At 36.8% G+C, this 15,076-nt stretch overlaps 1 protein-coding gene across 4 annotated transcripts in view; it reads left to right on the top strand.

The window, feature by feature from the left end:
- Window positions 1–15,076, top strand: part of lrch2 (leucine-rich repeats and calponin homology (CH) domain containing 2) — a 75,663-nt gene that overhangs the window by 47,887 nt on the left and 12,700 nt on the right. The window contains exons 11-16 of one of the 4 annotated variants that reach the window (XM_051893008.1): window positions 1,342–1,446; window positions 3,076–3,144; window positions 4,084–4,143; window positions 9,625–9,673; window positions 11,072–11,110; window positions 12,471–12,611. In XM_051893008.1, the coding sequence (XP_051748968.1) occupies window positions 1,342–1,446; window positions 3,076–3,144; window positions 4,084–4,143; window positions 9,625–9,673; window positions 11,072–11,110; window positions 12,471–12,611 (463 nt within the window). The remainder of the gene's footprint in view (window positions 1–1,341; window positions 1,447–3,075; window positions 3,145–4,083; window positions 4,144–9,624; window positions 9,674–11,071; window positions 11,111–12,470; window positions 12,612–15,076) is intronic. The other 3 variants (XM_051893009.1, XM_051893010.1, XM_051893011.1) reach the window with 3 other exon arrangements.

Here is a 15,076-nt window from a genome sequence, read left to right as displayed (position 1 = left end):
TGGCTGTGAAGGTATAATAATGTACAGATGGCCGGCTGACAAAATATTCCGGTAATAATGACTATACACACACTGCTGCCAAAGCCATGATAATAAGGCACATAAAACAGAGATAAATGCACTATTATGGCCAAAAGTATGTGGCAATGCGCATTCTAATTGCCAGGTTTGGCTATTCCAGTAATTGCAGTAAAAAAAAAAAAAAAAAATCTTGTCATATACAAGGACTAGAATTGTGTGCTTCCAGCTTTGTTGCAGCAGTTTTAGGAAGAACCACAATACAATACAAAATGGTTTAAGAGTATGGTGTAGAGTAACTTGGCCCCCACAAAGCCCAGATGTGAACCCCATCAAACACCTTTGGAATGTCATAGAGCAGCTATTAAATAGACTGTTCAGGCATATTGCAGTATCCCATCATTCACTAAACTCACTGATGTGTTTGTCTCCTACCAGTGTTTACAGCTCTTGTAAGATGCAATATCACGTCTACGAGACTTACTTGGTAGTCGGTGTTACACTGTGTTCAGCCGTACACCGATTACATTACTTGGCCACCGCGGCACGGCCCTTGCTGTCATTTTCTTTTTATTATAGAAAAAAAAACAAAAAAACATTTAGTTGACTGACATTTAGAGATGACTGATGACTGATAAGACAATGGCGGAGGATTTCGTGCGCAACAGATCCTGAGCGTCATGGACAAATATCTTATCTTGTAAAGTGTGCAGTCAGTACTGCCACTCCCTGTACACAGAGTACACGTGATTGCGAATTCTGAAGCAAAAGCGAGCATGCATTCAAAAGCGATTTCAATACCCCGCATATAGATTGTGAACGTGATTTCACTACATAAAACATGCTCCTGGATCAACATCAGCCCCGGTGTTATCAGTAATTCCGGTGTTGCCTCAAGTTTATATACCGGTGTGAAAATTTCCTCACTGTGACATCCCTAACATCTGATCAAAGGCTTCATTAAGGTCCTATAACATTAGTCCTTGTATCATGCTAACATATGCAGGACTTCTAGCCAAAAACACAATATCTTTTGCACTAGTATATTCGGTACTGATCCACCATAAATGAATTAAACACATTATTGCATAAATTCATAGCCACATTCCTTGTCTTTTTGGTTATGCCACATTATGTGATGTTTCTAAACGATCCATTCTTTTATGAATTCCTTTAACGTCACAGGGACTGTAATGTTATAATAGCATCTTAATTTTGTAAGGATTTGTTTTCAACTGTTTGATATAAATTGAATATACATTTAATAGCAATAACCTCCTTTTGTCTCTTTCTTTTTTTGCCTTTCTCTCTCATCTGCTTCAGCTCAGAGAAAGAGCAGTTAGCTGAAGAGGAAGAGGATGACTTAAAGGAAGTATTGGATCTGAGGAAGATCGCAGTACAGCTGCTACAACAAGAGCAACAGAACAGGTGATCTTTCATGCTAAATCACACATGGTCATTCAACCTTCAGAGCCCATCAAACGCGTATACAGTATCCCCCTCAGACTCACTGTCCTATGGCTCGTTTCCACTGAGCAGTACGGTACAGTACAGTATGCAATTATTTCTGTTTTGTTTGTCAGAATTTGTGAATGGTACCAAAATACCGAACCGTACCCTACCACTTTTTTGGGACTCTTCTGTTGGGGTACCTAGCACAGTAGTCCAGTACCTAAAGGGTGGAGCTAGACTCTGCAGAACGTTGATTGGTTGACAGAGATACGTTACTTGTGCATTCTACAAGGGGAATGATGACAGAAGAGGTAAAATTTTTTAAATATACAGTTGAAACACAATAAAAGCTTGTCTTCTTCTTGTGACAAACAGCCACATGCCGAGAAGCAAGAACAAGATCTGCTGTATGTCCTCCATTGTTGTTTACTGTGTCGCTTTCTTCTTCGCGCGAAAATGACGTCAATCATTACTTTCCGGCATACACCACGCCTATCAAGTAAAGATACTGTTGCCGGTGAAAACGCAAGCCGGATCAGAGTTTACCGTTCTAATTCGTACTGTACTGTACTGTACCGCTCGGTGGAAACAAGGCATTATATGTAATATTAGGGATGTCAATCGATAAAAAACATCAAAACAAAGACTTGCACTGACTGCACATTATAAAATTTGTTTATATAAAGAGGCTGTTCTGGGGTTATTGGAAATTCGGGGATTAGCCCAGACTGGATATATTTGGCTCCATTAGCATTAAACTTTGGAATATTTTATATATATATATATATATATACACTTTATTAAAGCTGCAGTCTGTAATTTTGCCTCTTTGTCGCCATCTCTGTTTGAAACCTGCAATTGCAGTTGTTTGCGGAATTATTATATTTACGTGCGTTGTGCCTCGGCACGGCTCCTCAGCGCGTATGAATCTAATGTTTGGTGTCAGTCACCACATAGGTGTGGATACTGTACTTCGGAATCACAGATTGTAGTCTTGGAAGTATGACCAAAATAAGAATTTTCACCGGAAAATGTCATCTGAACAAGTAACGTCTGCCACTTTTGTTCTGACTAACTGAATAGACTAACTTCAATAGAGAGTAAAAGTTGCTAATATATTTGATACTCCATAAAACTACAAAGTAGCCAAAAAGATACATAGGTACAGTAACTAATTACTACAGTAATTAGTTACAGGTATATACAGGTATAATACAGGTACAGTACTAATTACTTCTCCCTATATAATGTAGATCTTAAAATACTCTACTTCTCTCCTCTGTATTCACATTTTCTTTCTTTTGAACCTCATCCTGATACCTCAGATGACTTTGCTCTCTTTCATTGTAAGTTACATCTATGATAGATTCACAGGTGAAAGCAAGATTTGGCAGTGCCTTTTCGATACTCTCATCCATGCAGTCTGCTGCATCTGAAAAAGAGAATGGCTGTCAGATGTATTGAAGTAACTGGATCAGACACTCTGTTTACTAACAAATGAACCATATTCCTCCTCCTCTTTCTCCTTCCATCTCCTTCTCCATCCCTTCCATTTCCACCTAATCCTGGGATCTGATCGGTACACACATGACATTTGACTCTCAGGAGGCGGTCCCTAATTTGTAGGGCAGAGAGTCTAATACACCGTAGAAGAGCAGCGGGGAGAGCTCACAGGTAGAAGGAGAGCTGTTTGTGTTTATATGTGTGTTTATTTCAAATGGTGGACATGTGTCATATGATATGAGGGTGTATGCCACATGTCCAGTACATCTAGCCATGTGCGTTTATGTGCGTTGTGTGTTAGTAAGTATATACATGCATGTCTAGGCTTAATTATGTCACAAAGTCAAGTATTGCAATTTTTAAGTGTGTTGCAATTGCATATCCATTTTCAAAGTTCAAATGGTGATGATAGTGTGTTCCATGTGTAAAAAAATTCCCACATTCTATAATTGCTGATGTGCAGCAATTTCAACACTCTTCTTTTAAATTTGTTGGTTCATTTAACATAAATGTGTTTTATGGAACATTGGGCAGACATCATGATTTGAGAATGCTCAGAAGCATGTCTAACCTATAAAATCATTGCGCAAAAATTTTATTTGTTTTTCAAATCACATCTTTAGCGCTGACTGTACGCACAAGTTGTATAATGTTTCAAGTGCATCGCATCTTAAATAGCGATAAAATACTTGAAATTCAATCTGCCAGTTTAAATTGGCATTCCCAACAAATCTGTTTTTGTCACCTGTGAATGTGGTGTCACGTCAGATTTCAGTGTTTCTTTTTTTTTTTTTCAGTTCAGAGTAAAAAAAACTAAAGCATGTTTTGAACCTGTACATTTTAGAGGTCATGGCATCATGAAATAATGTGACCCAAGTCTATAACAATTACCCTTATCATGGGTAGGAATTGTTTTCAGTTTTGCTCTGAAGCACCTGTGCTTTTTTTTTTTTCCTTCTTCTTGTCACAGATACATTTGTTAAACACCCACGGATAAAGACTACATTTGTTCTCATACAGTGTCAGATACAGTCACACCAGCATTGAAATATTTTTCTGCATCATTTGAAGTGTCAAAAAAAAAACTGAGTGGTTGTTCTGTTCTTGCAGGTTTCTCAGCCACTCAGGGAGCAGCACCAAACAGAGATCCCCAGCTCAGACTGTCAGAAGGTATTCTGATGTGCACACACAAACTCTTCCACACACATTTCTTAGAAATGTCTACTTTATTGACCTTATTTTCCAAAGCGCAAGTAAGCTATTTCCTGTGAATGTGAATTCCTATGTTTTAGGTAAATAACTAGAAGAATAACAAAGCACAGTAAATTTATTAAAATGATAAATTTGTTTGTGCTACAAACCAGTTTGTTTATGATTATAATATTAAATTAAAATAATATTATAACAAATACCAGTTTGCAATATCAAGCAGTATATCGGACTGTTTTTAGACAGCTAAAATAACTGGAAGAGGATGACACCAGAATCTTAAAACTTTAATAAAATTCACATCATTACGTTGCATATTTATTAGCCGCTAATGTATGGTTAATGTACATTAGAAATGTCATGACACTTTATATTATCATTAAAACTAGAGATCGACCGATATATCGAATTACCGATATTTTCCCGATATTTAAGCATTTTACCATAATCGGTTATCGGTTTTGTAATATCGGATTTACCGATAAACGCCGCCATCTTGTGGGTGTTTTGAGAATTGCGCGCAGGATCGCCATTACAGCGCATCTGAGGGGAGACTAGACAACTGCGTGCACTTATAAAGTATACTTACCTGCTTTGCTGTAACCTGCTTTATTGAAAATGTTATTTTTAAAACAAAAACAGTTTAGTAACACTGCACTTTTTATTTTTTGCACTTTCAGACCCTCTATTTATTGGTGTATAAATAAGATTTGTTTTGTTTTCTATGCAAGAAGGGAGTGATTGTTATAAATAAAATGGTTTGTTCAGTTCAGTGGTGTTGTAATTGGGTCAAAAACAGAAGTATAACAGTAAATAAATATCGGTTTTCGGCACATAAACACACAAATTATCGGTATCGGTTCTAAAAAATCAATATCGGTCGATCACTAATAAAAACTTTAGAATAAGCTCCTGTATATTGACAAGGTATCATGAAATAACAATTAACAGTTTTTTTACAGCATTTATTGATCTTGGTTAATTCTAATTTATAAATGATTTTTCACTGCAAATTAAAGTCAGTTAATGGTAGTTTAGTTAAGTAGAAATTAATATTACCCAGATTAAAGTCCCCGTGAACCGGAAGTTGCAACCGACTTTAGTTTTGTGACGTATTTATTGAAGTGAAACGCAATATTGAATAGAGGGTTTATTTTAGCGTACCTCCTCTCCATCCATCCATCCATCCCCATAGCAGACTGATGGTTTGAGGGGAGTGGTTAAGGATATTCAAACCAAGCTGTCAAACTGACGTCACTGGAGAAGGAGAGCAGAAGCAAACTTTCAGATTTTGATTAAAGAGTACCACAACTAACAATTTTTTTCTGTGTATTAAATTGCATGAATTAATTGTTCATCACAAGACTAGTAATGTGTGCTAACAATGTAAATGGGGTCAATTTTGATTTCATGACTACTTTGATGCTGTAAAAAAAATATTGTTAACATTAACATGCAACATATTGTAAAATAGATAACACTTTACAATAACATTAAATTTGTTTACATTAGTTAATACATTGGGTTTCAAGAACCAATGTAACATTTTTACAGCATTTATTAAAGTTAGTATCAATTAATAAATATATTGTTCATGGTTAATTTGTTTTTATTGATATAGCATTAATGTCAATGAATGTTTGTTCAAGAAACAAATGCTAATGTTAACAAATAGAACTATATTGTAAGGTGTTGTTCTTACATGTTACCTTGTTTTTATTTCTATCTGCCAATGATTTATAATGCTATTGTAAAGTGTGTCTAGTGGTACCAGACTATTCGGTATTCATAAAAACAAACCTTCACATTTGCACATTGATTTGAAACGATAAGCGTTTGTAGGGTGGAGAATCCTCAGGAGTTATATCTCTGAGATCTCTTTGTTGATTGTGGAAACACCCTTTTTTTTAATAAAATAAAAAACAGAACCAAGAGAGAGCTGATAACAGGGTGGAGAAAGCTATAGGCTAGATTTGACAGTTGAACAGGTAGAGGCAGGTATGTGTATATACCTGGAAATAGTTTTTTTTTTTTTTTTCCCAGACCCATTGCATTATTGTGTATCAAACCACTAGTGTCTTCTTCTGTCATCATCTCAGATTTGATCCTTGGAATAAATGTTAAAGTTACAGATTTTGCTTTATTCAGAACTGCAGTCTCAATCCTGAGGTTAGAGAATCACAGTATGACTGAACCAGTGCACCAGGGCATCAGTTGTTCATACTAATGTGCCAGAAACATACTGTTTCTCCACACACACAGCTGCTCATTTAAATTAGAAAACTGTCAGGACCAGTAACAGAGAGAGAGAACCCAATTGCAGGTGAATAATAAAGGTTTATTTGCAAAGGCAAAACTCAAGGTCTCCGGCCCAAGAAGGTCAGAACAAAAACAATATTCTTATCGTTAGTCAGGAAAAATCAGATGCTGAGTTGCAGGCAAAAAACCCAGAAGGGACAGGCTGGTACTGATGTCAGGGCAGGCAAGGGTCTGGGTCAGTAAGGCAGGCAGTAGAGAATCCAGGAAACAGGCAGGTGTGCTGGCTTGACAGTCCATGGTAGCGTTTCCCAAAAGCATCGTAAGCCTAAGTTGATCGTAGCTCCATTGCCACCAATGGAGCTACGATCAACTTAGGCTTACGATGCTTTTGGGAAACGCTGCCCAGGACAGGAAAAAGGAAGAGATCCAACAGGCCAGGCTATCAAAACCAGGTCAGGAGAAGAGAACCTCAGGATTCCAGGCAGTCCAAATCAGGTAGACTATGCCAGGCAGGGGTAGACAAAAAAAAACAAAAACAAGACTCGACATCCAACAAAAACACTAACTGGATGTTGTAAGCTCAAACGTAAAAAAAACAACAATCCGGCACGGAACAGCACACACAAGGGAAATAAATAGGGCATAAGAGAGAACAGGTGAGTCAAATAAACTAAGGAAAAGGAAACGGGGGGGGGGGTAATAATGTAACTTCTGTTGCTGTTCACGGTCAGGGACTATCCGGCAGAAGGAAGGCTTTTAGTGAAGGTTTACTTCATGAAAGTTGCATTGATACAAGCAATAAAGTACTCGAGGCTAGTAAGTAGGGTTGGGAACCGAGAACTGGTTCTCATCCGGAACCGGTAGTGTTTTTTGAAAAGAACCGGAACCGTGCAAGATTTCTAAGTTTCGGTTCCGAAAACGGTTCTGGTGTGATGGGTGGGCGAAGTGCGGGGAGCGTATCCTTTAATAGAGACTTCTCACATCATGAATATTATAGCAATGAATGCACTGAAAAGCCCTCGCGCTACTCATATACGTCAGATTACAATGCAGAGAGAGAGAGAGAGAGAGAGAGAGAGAGAGAGAGAGGTGCCCAAAGCTGCACGATTAATCTTTAAAAGATCGCGTTCTCGATTTCATCACCCACATAATCTACTTCCTAAATGACAACGATTCGCACGTGTATATTAAACATTTGAACAAAATAAAATCGCGACATTCAAATCTGCGTTCGCGCTGCCGTTGATCTGAAGAGAGCTGTCATGTGTAGATATAAACAGCTTCACAAACAAAATTTTCAAACGCACAGTATAATTATTTTTGTGTGACAAATAGGTCTATTCCATTTATGTTATACAAAACTTATTATTCAGATAGAAACGCTGATGTTTATGTATAATAAATTACCTTCTGAATGTAACTGGACTTCAAATAACGACTGTATCGATTGCATTGTTACACCACTAGGTGGCAACAAATTTACTGTTAAAATGTGTCTATCACTGAATCATTCTTTCAGAAACAAGTCTTTATGAATCCAACTTACTAAAATATTGTTTCACCTGTCTGAATCTTACATGTGTGTTCAAGCATCTTATCTAATTTGTGGTAACACGTTACAATAAGGTTCATTTATGAACTAACCATGAGTGATACATTTGTTACTGTATTTGTTAATCTTTGTTAATGTTAGTTAATAAAAATCCAGCCGTTCATAGTTTGTTCATGTTACTTCACAGTGCATTAACTAATGTTAACAAATACAACTCTTGATTTTAATAATGTATTAGTAAATGTTGAAATTAACATTAACAAAGATTAATAAATGCTGTAGAAATGCAGTTCATTATTAGTTCATGTTAATGTAGTTAACTTACGTTAACTAATGAACCTTATTGTAAAGTGTTAGCGAATTTGTTGAGATTAACAGTCATTTTACAAGAATAAATGTACTTCGTTACTACTGTGGTAGATTTTCCAAGATGCACCTGACTTAAGTTACCTGTTCCTGGGGCGTCTCCAGTCGACACCCGAGCGTCTTCAGTCGACACTCAATAAATTTCCTGATCTTTCGGAGCGTCTCCAAATCGACACTCAATAATATCTCGGTCAATGTCTTGACCCTCAAAACCTAGTGTTCCCTAACCTGACTTGCTGCAGCAATAACCAGAGACTCCAGTTTTTGTCCTTCAAAGCTTTAATCACGGCCGGGAGAGTTCTCGTCAATTCCAGAGAATCTCTCTCCAAACAAAGAAATACTGCAGGTTTTATAGGATTTCAGGTACATTTCACCGTCAATATAACATGATCTATTTACTCTTTATCATCAGTCTCAATATGATTGGTTCAGATTTAAGAAAAACATCTCAGTTCCTCTGTCCCGCTTACTGGCAGAGTAAATTTAGATTAGAACAATTGAATCACAAGATCATCAAAAAATATCACCGGGTTAATAGCTTAGATTACTCAATAGGTTAAAACAGTTTTTCAAAGACTATTGTTTATCCTTAGAAGGATGCTGTCTAGCCAGCAAAGCAGAATTTTTCTGCTTGTTACAACACTCAGTCCTAGTGACTGTTTCTCTATTTCAAAGTTAGCTTATTAGGCCTGTAGAAGAAAATAAATGTTAGTTCATTATTTATTAGTTCAAAATTTCCATCACACTACCCACCTCTAAATTTTAGTGGGTTTTTCCATGCGTGACATTGGAAATATGATGTTTGATGAACTTTGTGTACATTGTTTTAGTAAAGTCATATTTGATAATGATTCTTGTTGAATTTGACAGATACTGCAAGACACATCATATAATTTAAAAGACCTGTCATTGTCTGCAGAAAGCAATCCTACCCTTAGTGTTACAGCTCCAGACTTGCCTCTCACTGCCAGCAAACACATTTTGATTTCAGGAATTTTGACCTGCCAACTGTAGCTCTTCACACATGTGCATTTGGCAGTGAAAAGTGAAAGAAATAGCACCCTCATCCTCCACAGACAGATCAGACACATTAATGATCTGGCAACACATCAGGCCTCTCACACACACTCACTTGAGCATGCACACACATTCCCATTTTTGTACACATAAGTGCACACATTAGTATCTTAGTGCAGTCACCCCAAAGACCCCAGTTGTATATTATGGGGGTCCATGTCATTCAGTGTTTCTTTTTTTCTTTACAGTGCATCACTAGATGAAGGAAGCAGCTCAGCCTCTGCCTTAAGTGGACAGGTACCAATATACATACGTTTACATGCACACACAGTCATGAACGTCTGCGTTGTATGCAATAATGCATGTAGCCACATGCTCATTTTGCCTCACCTTGTAAGAAATGAAGGCTGACTTTACAATGGAAAGTCACTGAATGAAGGATTACCACGCCAAGTGTCAGTCCTTTGGCTTTTTCTTAAGTGTGGGATTGGCTTCTTCATACACGCCCTTGTTTAGCACTGAAAGCACTTTATCTGTCAGTATAAAACATTGATTCTTTTCTTCATTTATCAGTAGGTTGACTGTTATCTGATGTTAACTTGTCACCAGACCCACATGAAGTTTCCACCCATTCTATCATGCTTTTTATCCCCCGCCCATGCATGACTGACTTCTAAAGGTGCATTCAGTAGTTCTTCAGCTAGCGTTAGCATAGCTGTTTTTCATGTACTGCAAGTATCAATACCACGTTAGACGCTGCCCTGCAATCTATTGACGTTGATCAGCATCATTATTTTTTTAAGTTTAGTCGCACTTTAAATTAGGGTACACATGTTCACTGAGTTTTCCCTCGATAAAATCCTAATTACTGCTTATTGATAGTAAGTAATGTAGTTGTTGTAGTGGTTATGTTTAGGTATGGGGTAGGGTTAAGGGTTCTAGAATATGGTCATGCAGAATATGTGCGTTATAAGTACTAATAAGTACTACTCAGGATTTTCTCCAAATATTTGTTTTTCATTTAAATATTTCCAATGTGTGTATGCACACTTATCAACTTTTGCATGCCTTTTTTGTTGGCATTTGTGTCTTCTGACTTCAGAACATTCTGTGGTACAGGTACTGATTCTGTCATTGTCTCTGCTGGTTAAAAACAAAAATAAGTGTGTACAGTTGTCTAATGTTTGCTCTTTGCATCACTAAACAACACTACATTGTTATCTATGGAGCCAATGAGCGAGAGGATTCTTTCTGACATTTATTGAAACTGTAGAATATGTCATTTCAGCATAGCGAAACACATTGAGCGGGGTGACCCGCACCATGCATAACCAAAATATTTTTTTTTATAGAAAACTATTATGACTACAGTTTTCATCTCATATGAGTATACATCATTCAGATGACTATTCACAAAAACACTTTATTTCTTCATGTGAAATTTTTATTTTTTTTTAAAGTGGCACTAAACTACTGATTGCATCTTTAAGCTTTCAGATACTAATATCTGTATCAGCCCAACCCCCCTACCCCCCACTCCCCCACCCAGTGTGCAGAAAAAGTGAAACAGTCTGTAGATTTCCTCTGGGCCTGCTGATTTCATTATTGTGTCTGTGAATAAATTCCATTCTTACTCATTCTGGGTTTTATTTTGTTGTTGTTGTTGTTGTTTTGTGTGTGTATTTATTTTTTAAGGAGACTGATCTCACTGACGAAGATGCGGCTTTCTCTGAGGTCATTCTTTCTTCATCACATTCCTCCTCCACCTCATTAATTTCTATCTTTACAGTAAAGTCTTACAGTAAAGGTTCTTGTAGTAATTTTACTCATATTTGCACTACTGTTCAAAAGTTTGGGGTTGATATTTTTAAATAAATGTATACTTTTATTCAGCAAGAATGCATTAAAGGTGCAATATGTGATTCTCTACAGAAATATTTTTTCATTATACTGGTTGAAAGTCTGCTCATATCCTGATAGCACTCGCTGTTAAACAGTCTAAATGTATTTTTATAAATATATATATTGTCTGTGGAAGGCATTGGAATGTTCATCCAATCATTATATTTGGTCCAAATGAAATAATACGATGTCTAAAAATTTTGCTGTCAACATGTTTTACATACCCTCCTGCACCCTGTTCTCACAGACATGATACTATGAGTACAGTGCTATGAGTACAGACAGACGTCAGTCATTGAGCACTGCAAACAAACAGCAGCCACTATTTAAAATTCTTCCAAAACAATAAACTTGCTGCATTCATGTCATAACTACCATAATTAAGAGATGGCAACCCGTGACGTTCTACCTGGAGCTGTTCGGAATTGCTTATCCATGTCAACAGTATAATGCTACAAAAAATATTTCAAATAAAGGTTTTTTTTTTTTTTTTTTTTTTTTTTTTACGGTTTTCACAAAAATTCTAAGCAGCACAACTGTTTTCAACATTGATAAGAATTTTTTCTTGCATCAAATCAGCATATTAGAATTGTTTCTGAAGGATCATGTGACATTGAATGATGCTGAAAATTTGGCTTTGTCAAAGATAAGTCTCTTTTTTTAAATATATTCATGTAGAAAAGAGTTATATGAAACTGTAGTAATATTTCACAATATTACTGTTTTTACTGTACAATCTTGTGAACAGTAGTGTATATTTCATTACTTTTTTTTTTTTTTTTTTTTTTTTTTTTACAACATTTTGTTCACCTATTTCTTACATTACAAGCTAAAAAATTTGCAGTTAAAATATAACTCCAATTCATAAACATACTTTTGCTGGAAAACAATGGCATGCAATGCAAAACATTGCTAATTTGTTTGTAGTTTTCAACCCATTCTTACTGATATTTTCATGCTTTTGATCAATTGTCATTTTTTCTGTTTCAACAAACACTCATCTGTGTTAGCCAACCACATAACATTATCTGTGAATGTCAATGAATGTTTTGATTTTTCAGTGCCAGCGTAGCACTGGCCCAAAAGCAGGTTACAGTTTTGCCAACTGGTCCAAAACACTCTCACACTGGCCTCAGGCCTCTTTATAGTTGAATCCTGTCATTCACTGTAATGTTGTGATTTTTTTCCTCAGCCTTCTTCCTCTTGCTCGTTTGATGGAAGTTTGAAATCAGAAAGTAGTGACTCAGAACCAAGATGGCCAGAGATCCCTCCTGTGCTCAACCAGAATGAGGATCGGAGAAGAAACAAGTACCTGAGAAAAGACTACCTGAAGGTACACACCCAAGCACGCACATGTTCTCGGTTTTTTTCACGCTCACATATTTTGTTCGTGGATCCCTCTCTTTCTCTTACTTGTTCTGTCAAAGACACATACACACAAATATTTAATCACTTCATGCCGCTTCAGACTTGTAAATGTCACTGGGCTATTTGTTGGAAAATTGCTTGAATTGTTCAGCTTGGAAGGGTTTTTTTGTGCTGTGTTGACACTTTTGATATGGTATATTACCACTAGCTAGAATACCCGTAGTCTCAGACCCTGATATCTTGGCCCAGATGTTGTTAAAATGCCTGACTGATTCCTTTACTTCTGTCCTTATCTAAAACATGGCAATTCAGGATGAGACAATTTTTTTTTCTTTTGAGGTGCTTTAGAAACACTGCATGGCGAGTTTAGAATCAGTTCCTAGTCCTGCACTTAGAATGTTCAGATCTTTCACATAATTAGCTGTAATTGTTATATATTAAAAAGGGACAAAATTCTAGACCGCGCCTGATTAAAATTGTTTCATTTCCCTGTACCTTGCTGCTTTCACTTCGTATAGTCTCAGAGTTGCTTATAGAGTTGCAATATTTGCCGGGATTCTACATAAATAGATCTTAAAATTTGAAAACTATAGCACAATGTTAGATCAACACAGTCAAACGAACACTTTTTAATATCTTTATTGAACTCTTTGCAGAAACTGTGCAGGGTGAAAAACATGTCTGAATTCCTAGGTTACTGACTTCCACAAAAGATGCTAAGAATCAGTCACATAACCTGAATCCCTGTCAAGCCCTACACTATAAAAACAAAAATTGTGAGTGTCAGCTGATGAGTCACAGAAATCTCTGAAGCATGTTAACATCTCTGTTGACGTGACGGTGATGCTTTAAACATTCTGTAGACAGATGAAACAAGTTGTTAGAACTCACAACACCATGTGTGGAGTGAAAAGACACAGAACACCAACATCAAAGCCTCATGCCAGTTGTAAAATAGGAGCCTGGACCGCTTGCTGTCTTTAACAGATAAACAAAGGTTTATCAGGATAGGCTGCAGGAGTATTGAGAAAAAAAAATGTCCCAAAGCACAGAAGTAGATGAACAACAGAATGGCAAGGAAAAATACACCTTCTGGATTGGCCTATCCTGACTTCACTTTAAATGGCGTGCTTTGGTATGACCTCAAGAGATTGATTCACAGTAGACAGACTGAGACTGAAAGAGTTTTGTGAAGAGGAGTAGTTCAAAATTGCTTCTGAGCATTGTGCACATCTGATCCACAATTACAGGAAACATTTGATGGAGGATATTTCTGCCAAAATGCGGGTTATTAAATGCAGGATTTACAGACCTTTTCACACTCTGCTTAACCCTGGATTGTCATCATTCTAAGTGCTGTTTTTGACCCTCGGGAGAGAAAGGTTTTACACTTGTAATTTAGAAATGGGGTTAGCACAACTTTTTAAGTCGCATTGCAGTGCAAAACCTGTACACTGCAGTGTTAGAATGTTACGACTAGATGCATAGCAAAAGACAACCAATAGTGTGCCACATTTTCAAGAGCTTTGGACACATTTTATTTTCACAGCACGTTTTATCAACAGTAGCTTCAGCATTTGAGGGAAAAACTGTCAAATGGTGACCGAAAACACAACCATTTTCTAATCCAAAAAGTCCATTCAGGATAAACTTGATGATACAGTCAGCACTATATAATATGAGGATGCGCAATGCTAGAGCTTTTAGGTAAACGTGCCCGGTGTTCCTCCAATCAGTGACACTGACACCACAAATATGCAAATAAGAACATTAACCCAGGGTTTAGGAATGTACAGTGTGAAACAGCAGCTTATGATTACCCAGGATTGTTAACCCCGAGTAATGAGCAATGTGAAAGGTGAAGGAAGATAACCCAGGATCCCATTTGCACAGGTTTTAGAATATGTGTTCAGTAAAAATGAAATCATATCATTGTTTGTGCTATTTAAGCAGACTTTGTTTCTCTGTTCTTGTCACTTTTTAATCAAATTTTAATGAAATCCAAGTAAATGCATCACTGTCCTTTTTCCTGTCCTTTGAATCATAGCACAGCGATAAATTGCACATTCCCATACCCGTTCTTCTGTGAGGGAATTTCCCTTTATTGTTTGCTGAGAAAAACACTGCCATGAGGTAAAACATTGTTTTGCATTCACTCTGCTTCCATGGAAGTATTAAAAGACCAGAATTCGAGGGCAAGCCCAGTCTGTGTCCAGATGACTTCACAATAACACTATTTCCCATGTACATAACTGTAGCTGAGAGTAAGAATGAGAGTTCTTGGAGGATTTGTTTGTTTTGATGTATTAATTTTGATACATTTGCATTAGCGTTTAATGCTCTTTTTTACTTTTAAAGTTGTTTCTTACCACTGCTATAGACAGACACTAATGGTATGGAAAGAAAGAACATTAGGTTCCATTTTATATT

This window comes from Ctenopharyngodon idella, chromosome 5, assembly GCF_019924925.1.
Source record: "Ctenopharyngodon idella isolate HZGC_01 chromosome 5, HZGC01, whole genome shotgun sequence".
Taxonomy (NCBI): domain Eukaryota; kingdom Metazoa; phylum Chordata; class Actinopteri; order Cypriniformes; family Xenocyprididae; genus Ctenopharyngodon; species Ctenopharyngodon idella.
Note: the sequence above shows the minus strand (reverse complement) of the source record. Positions and strands in the feature narration are given on the sequence as shown.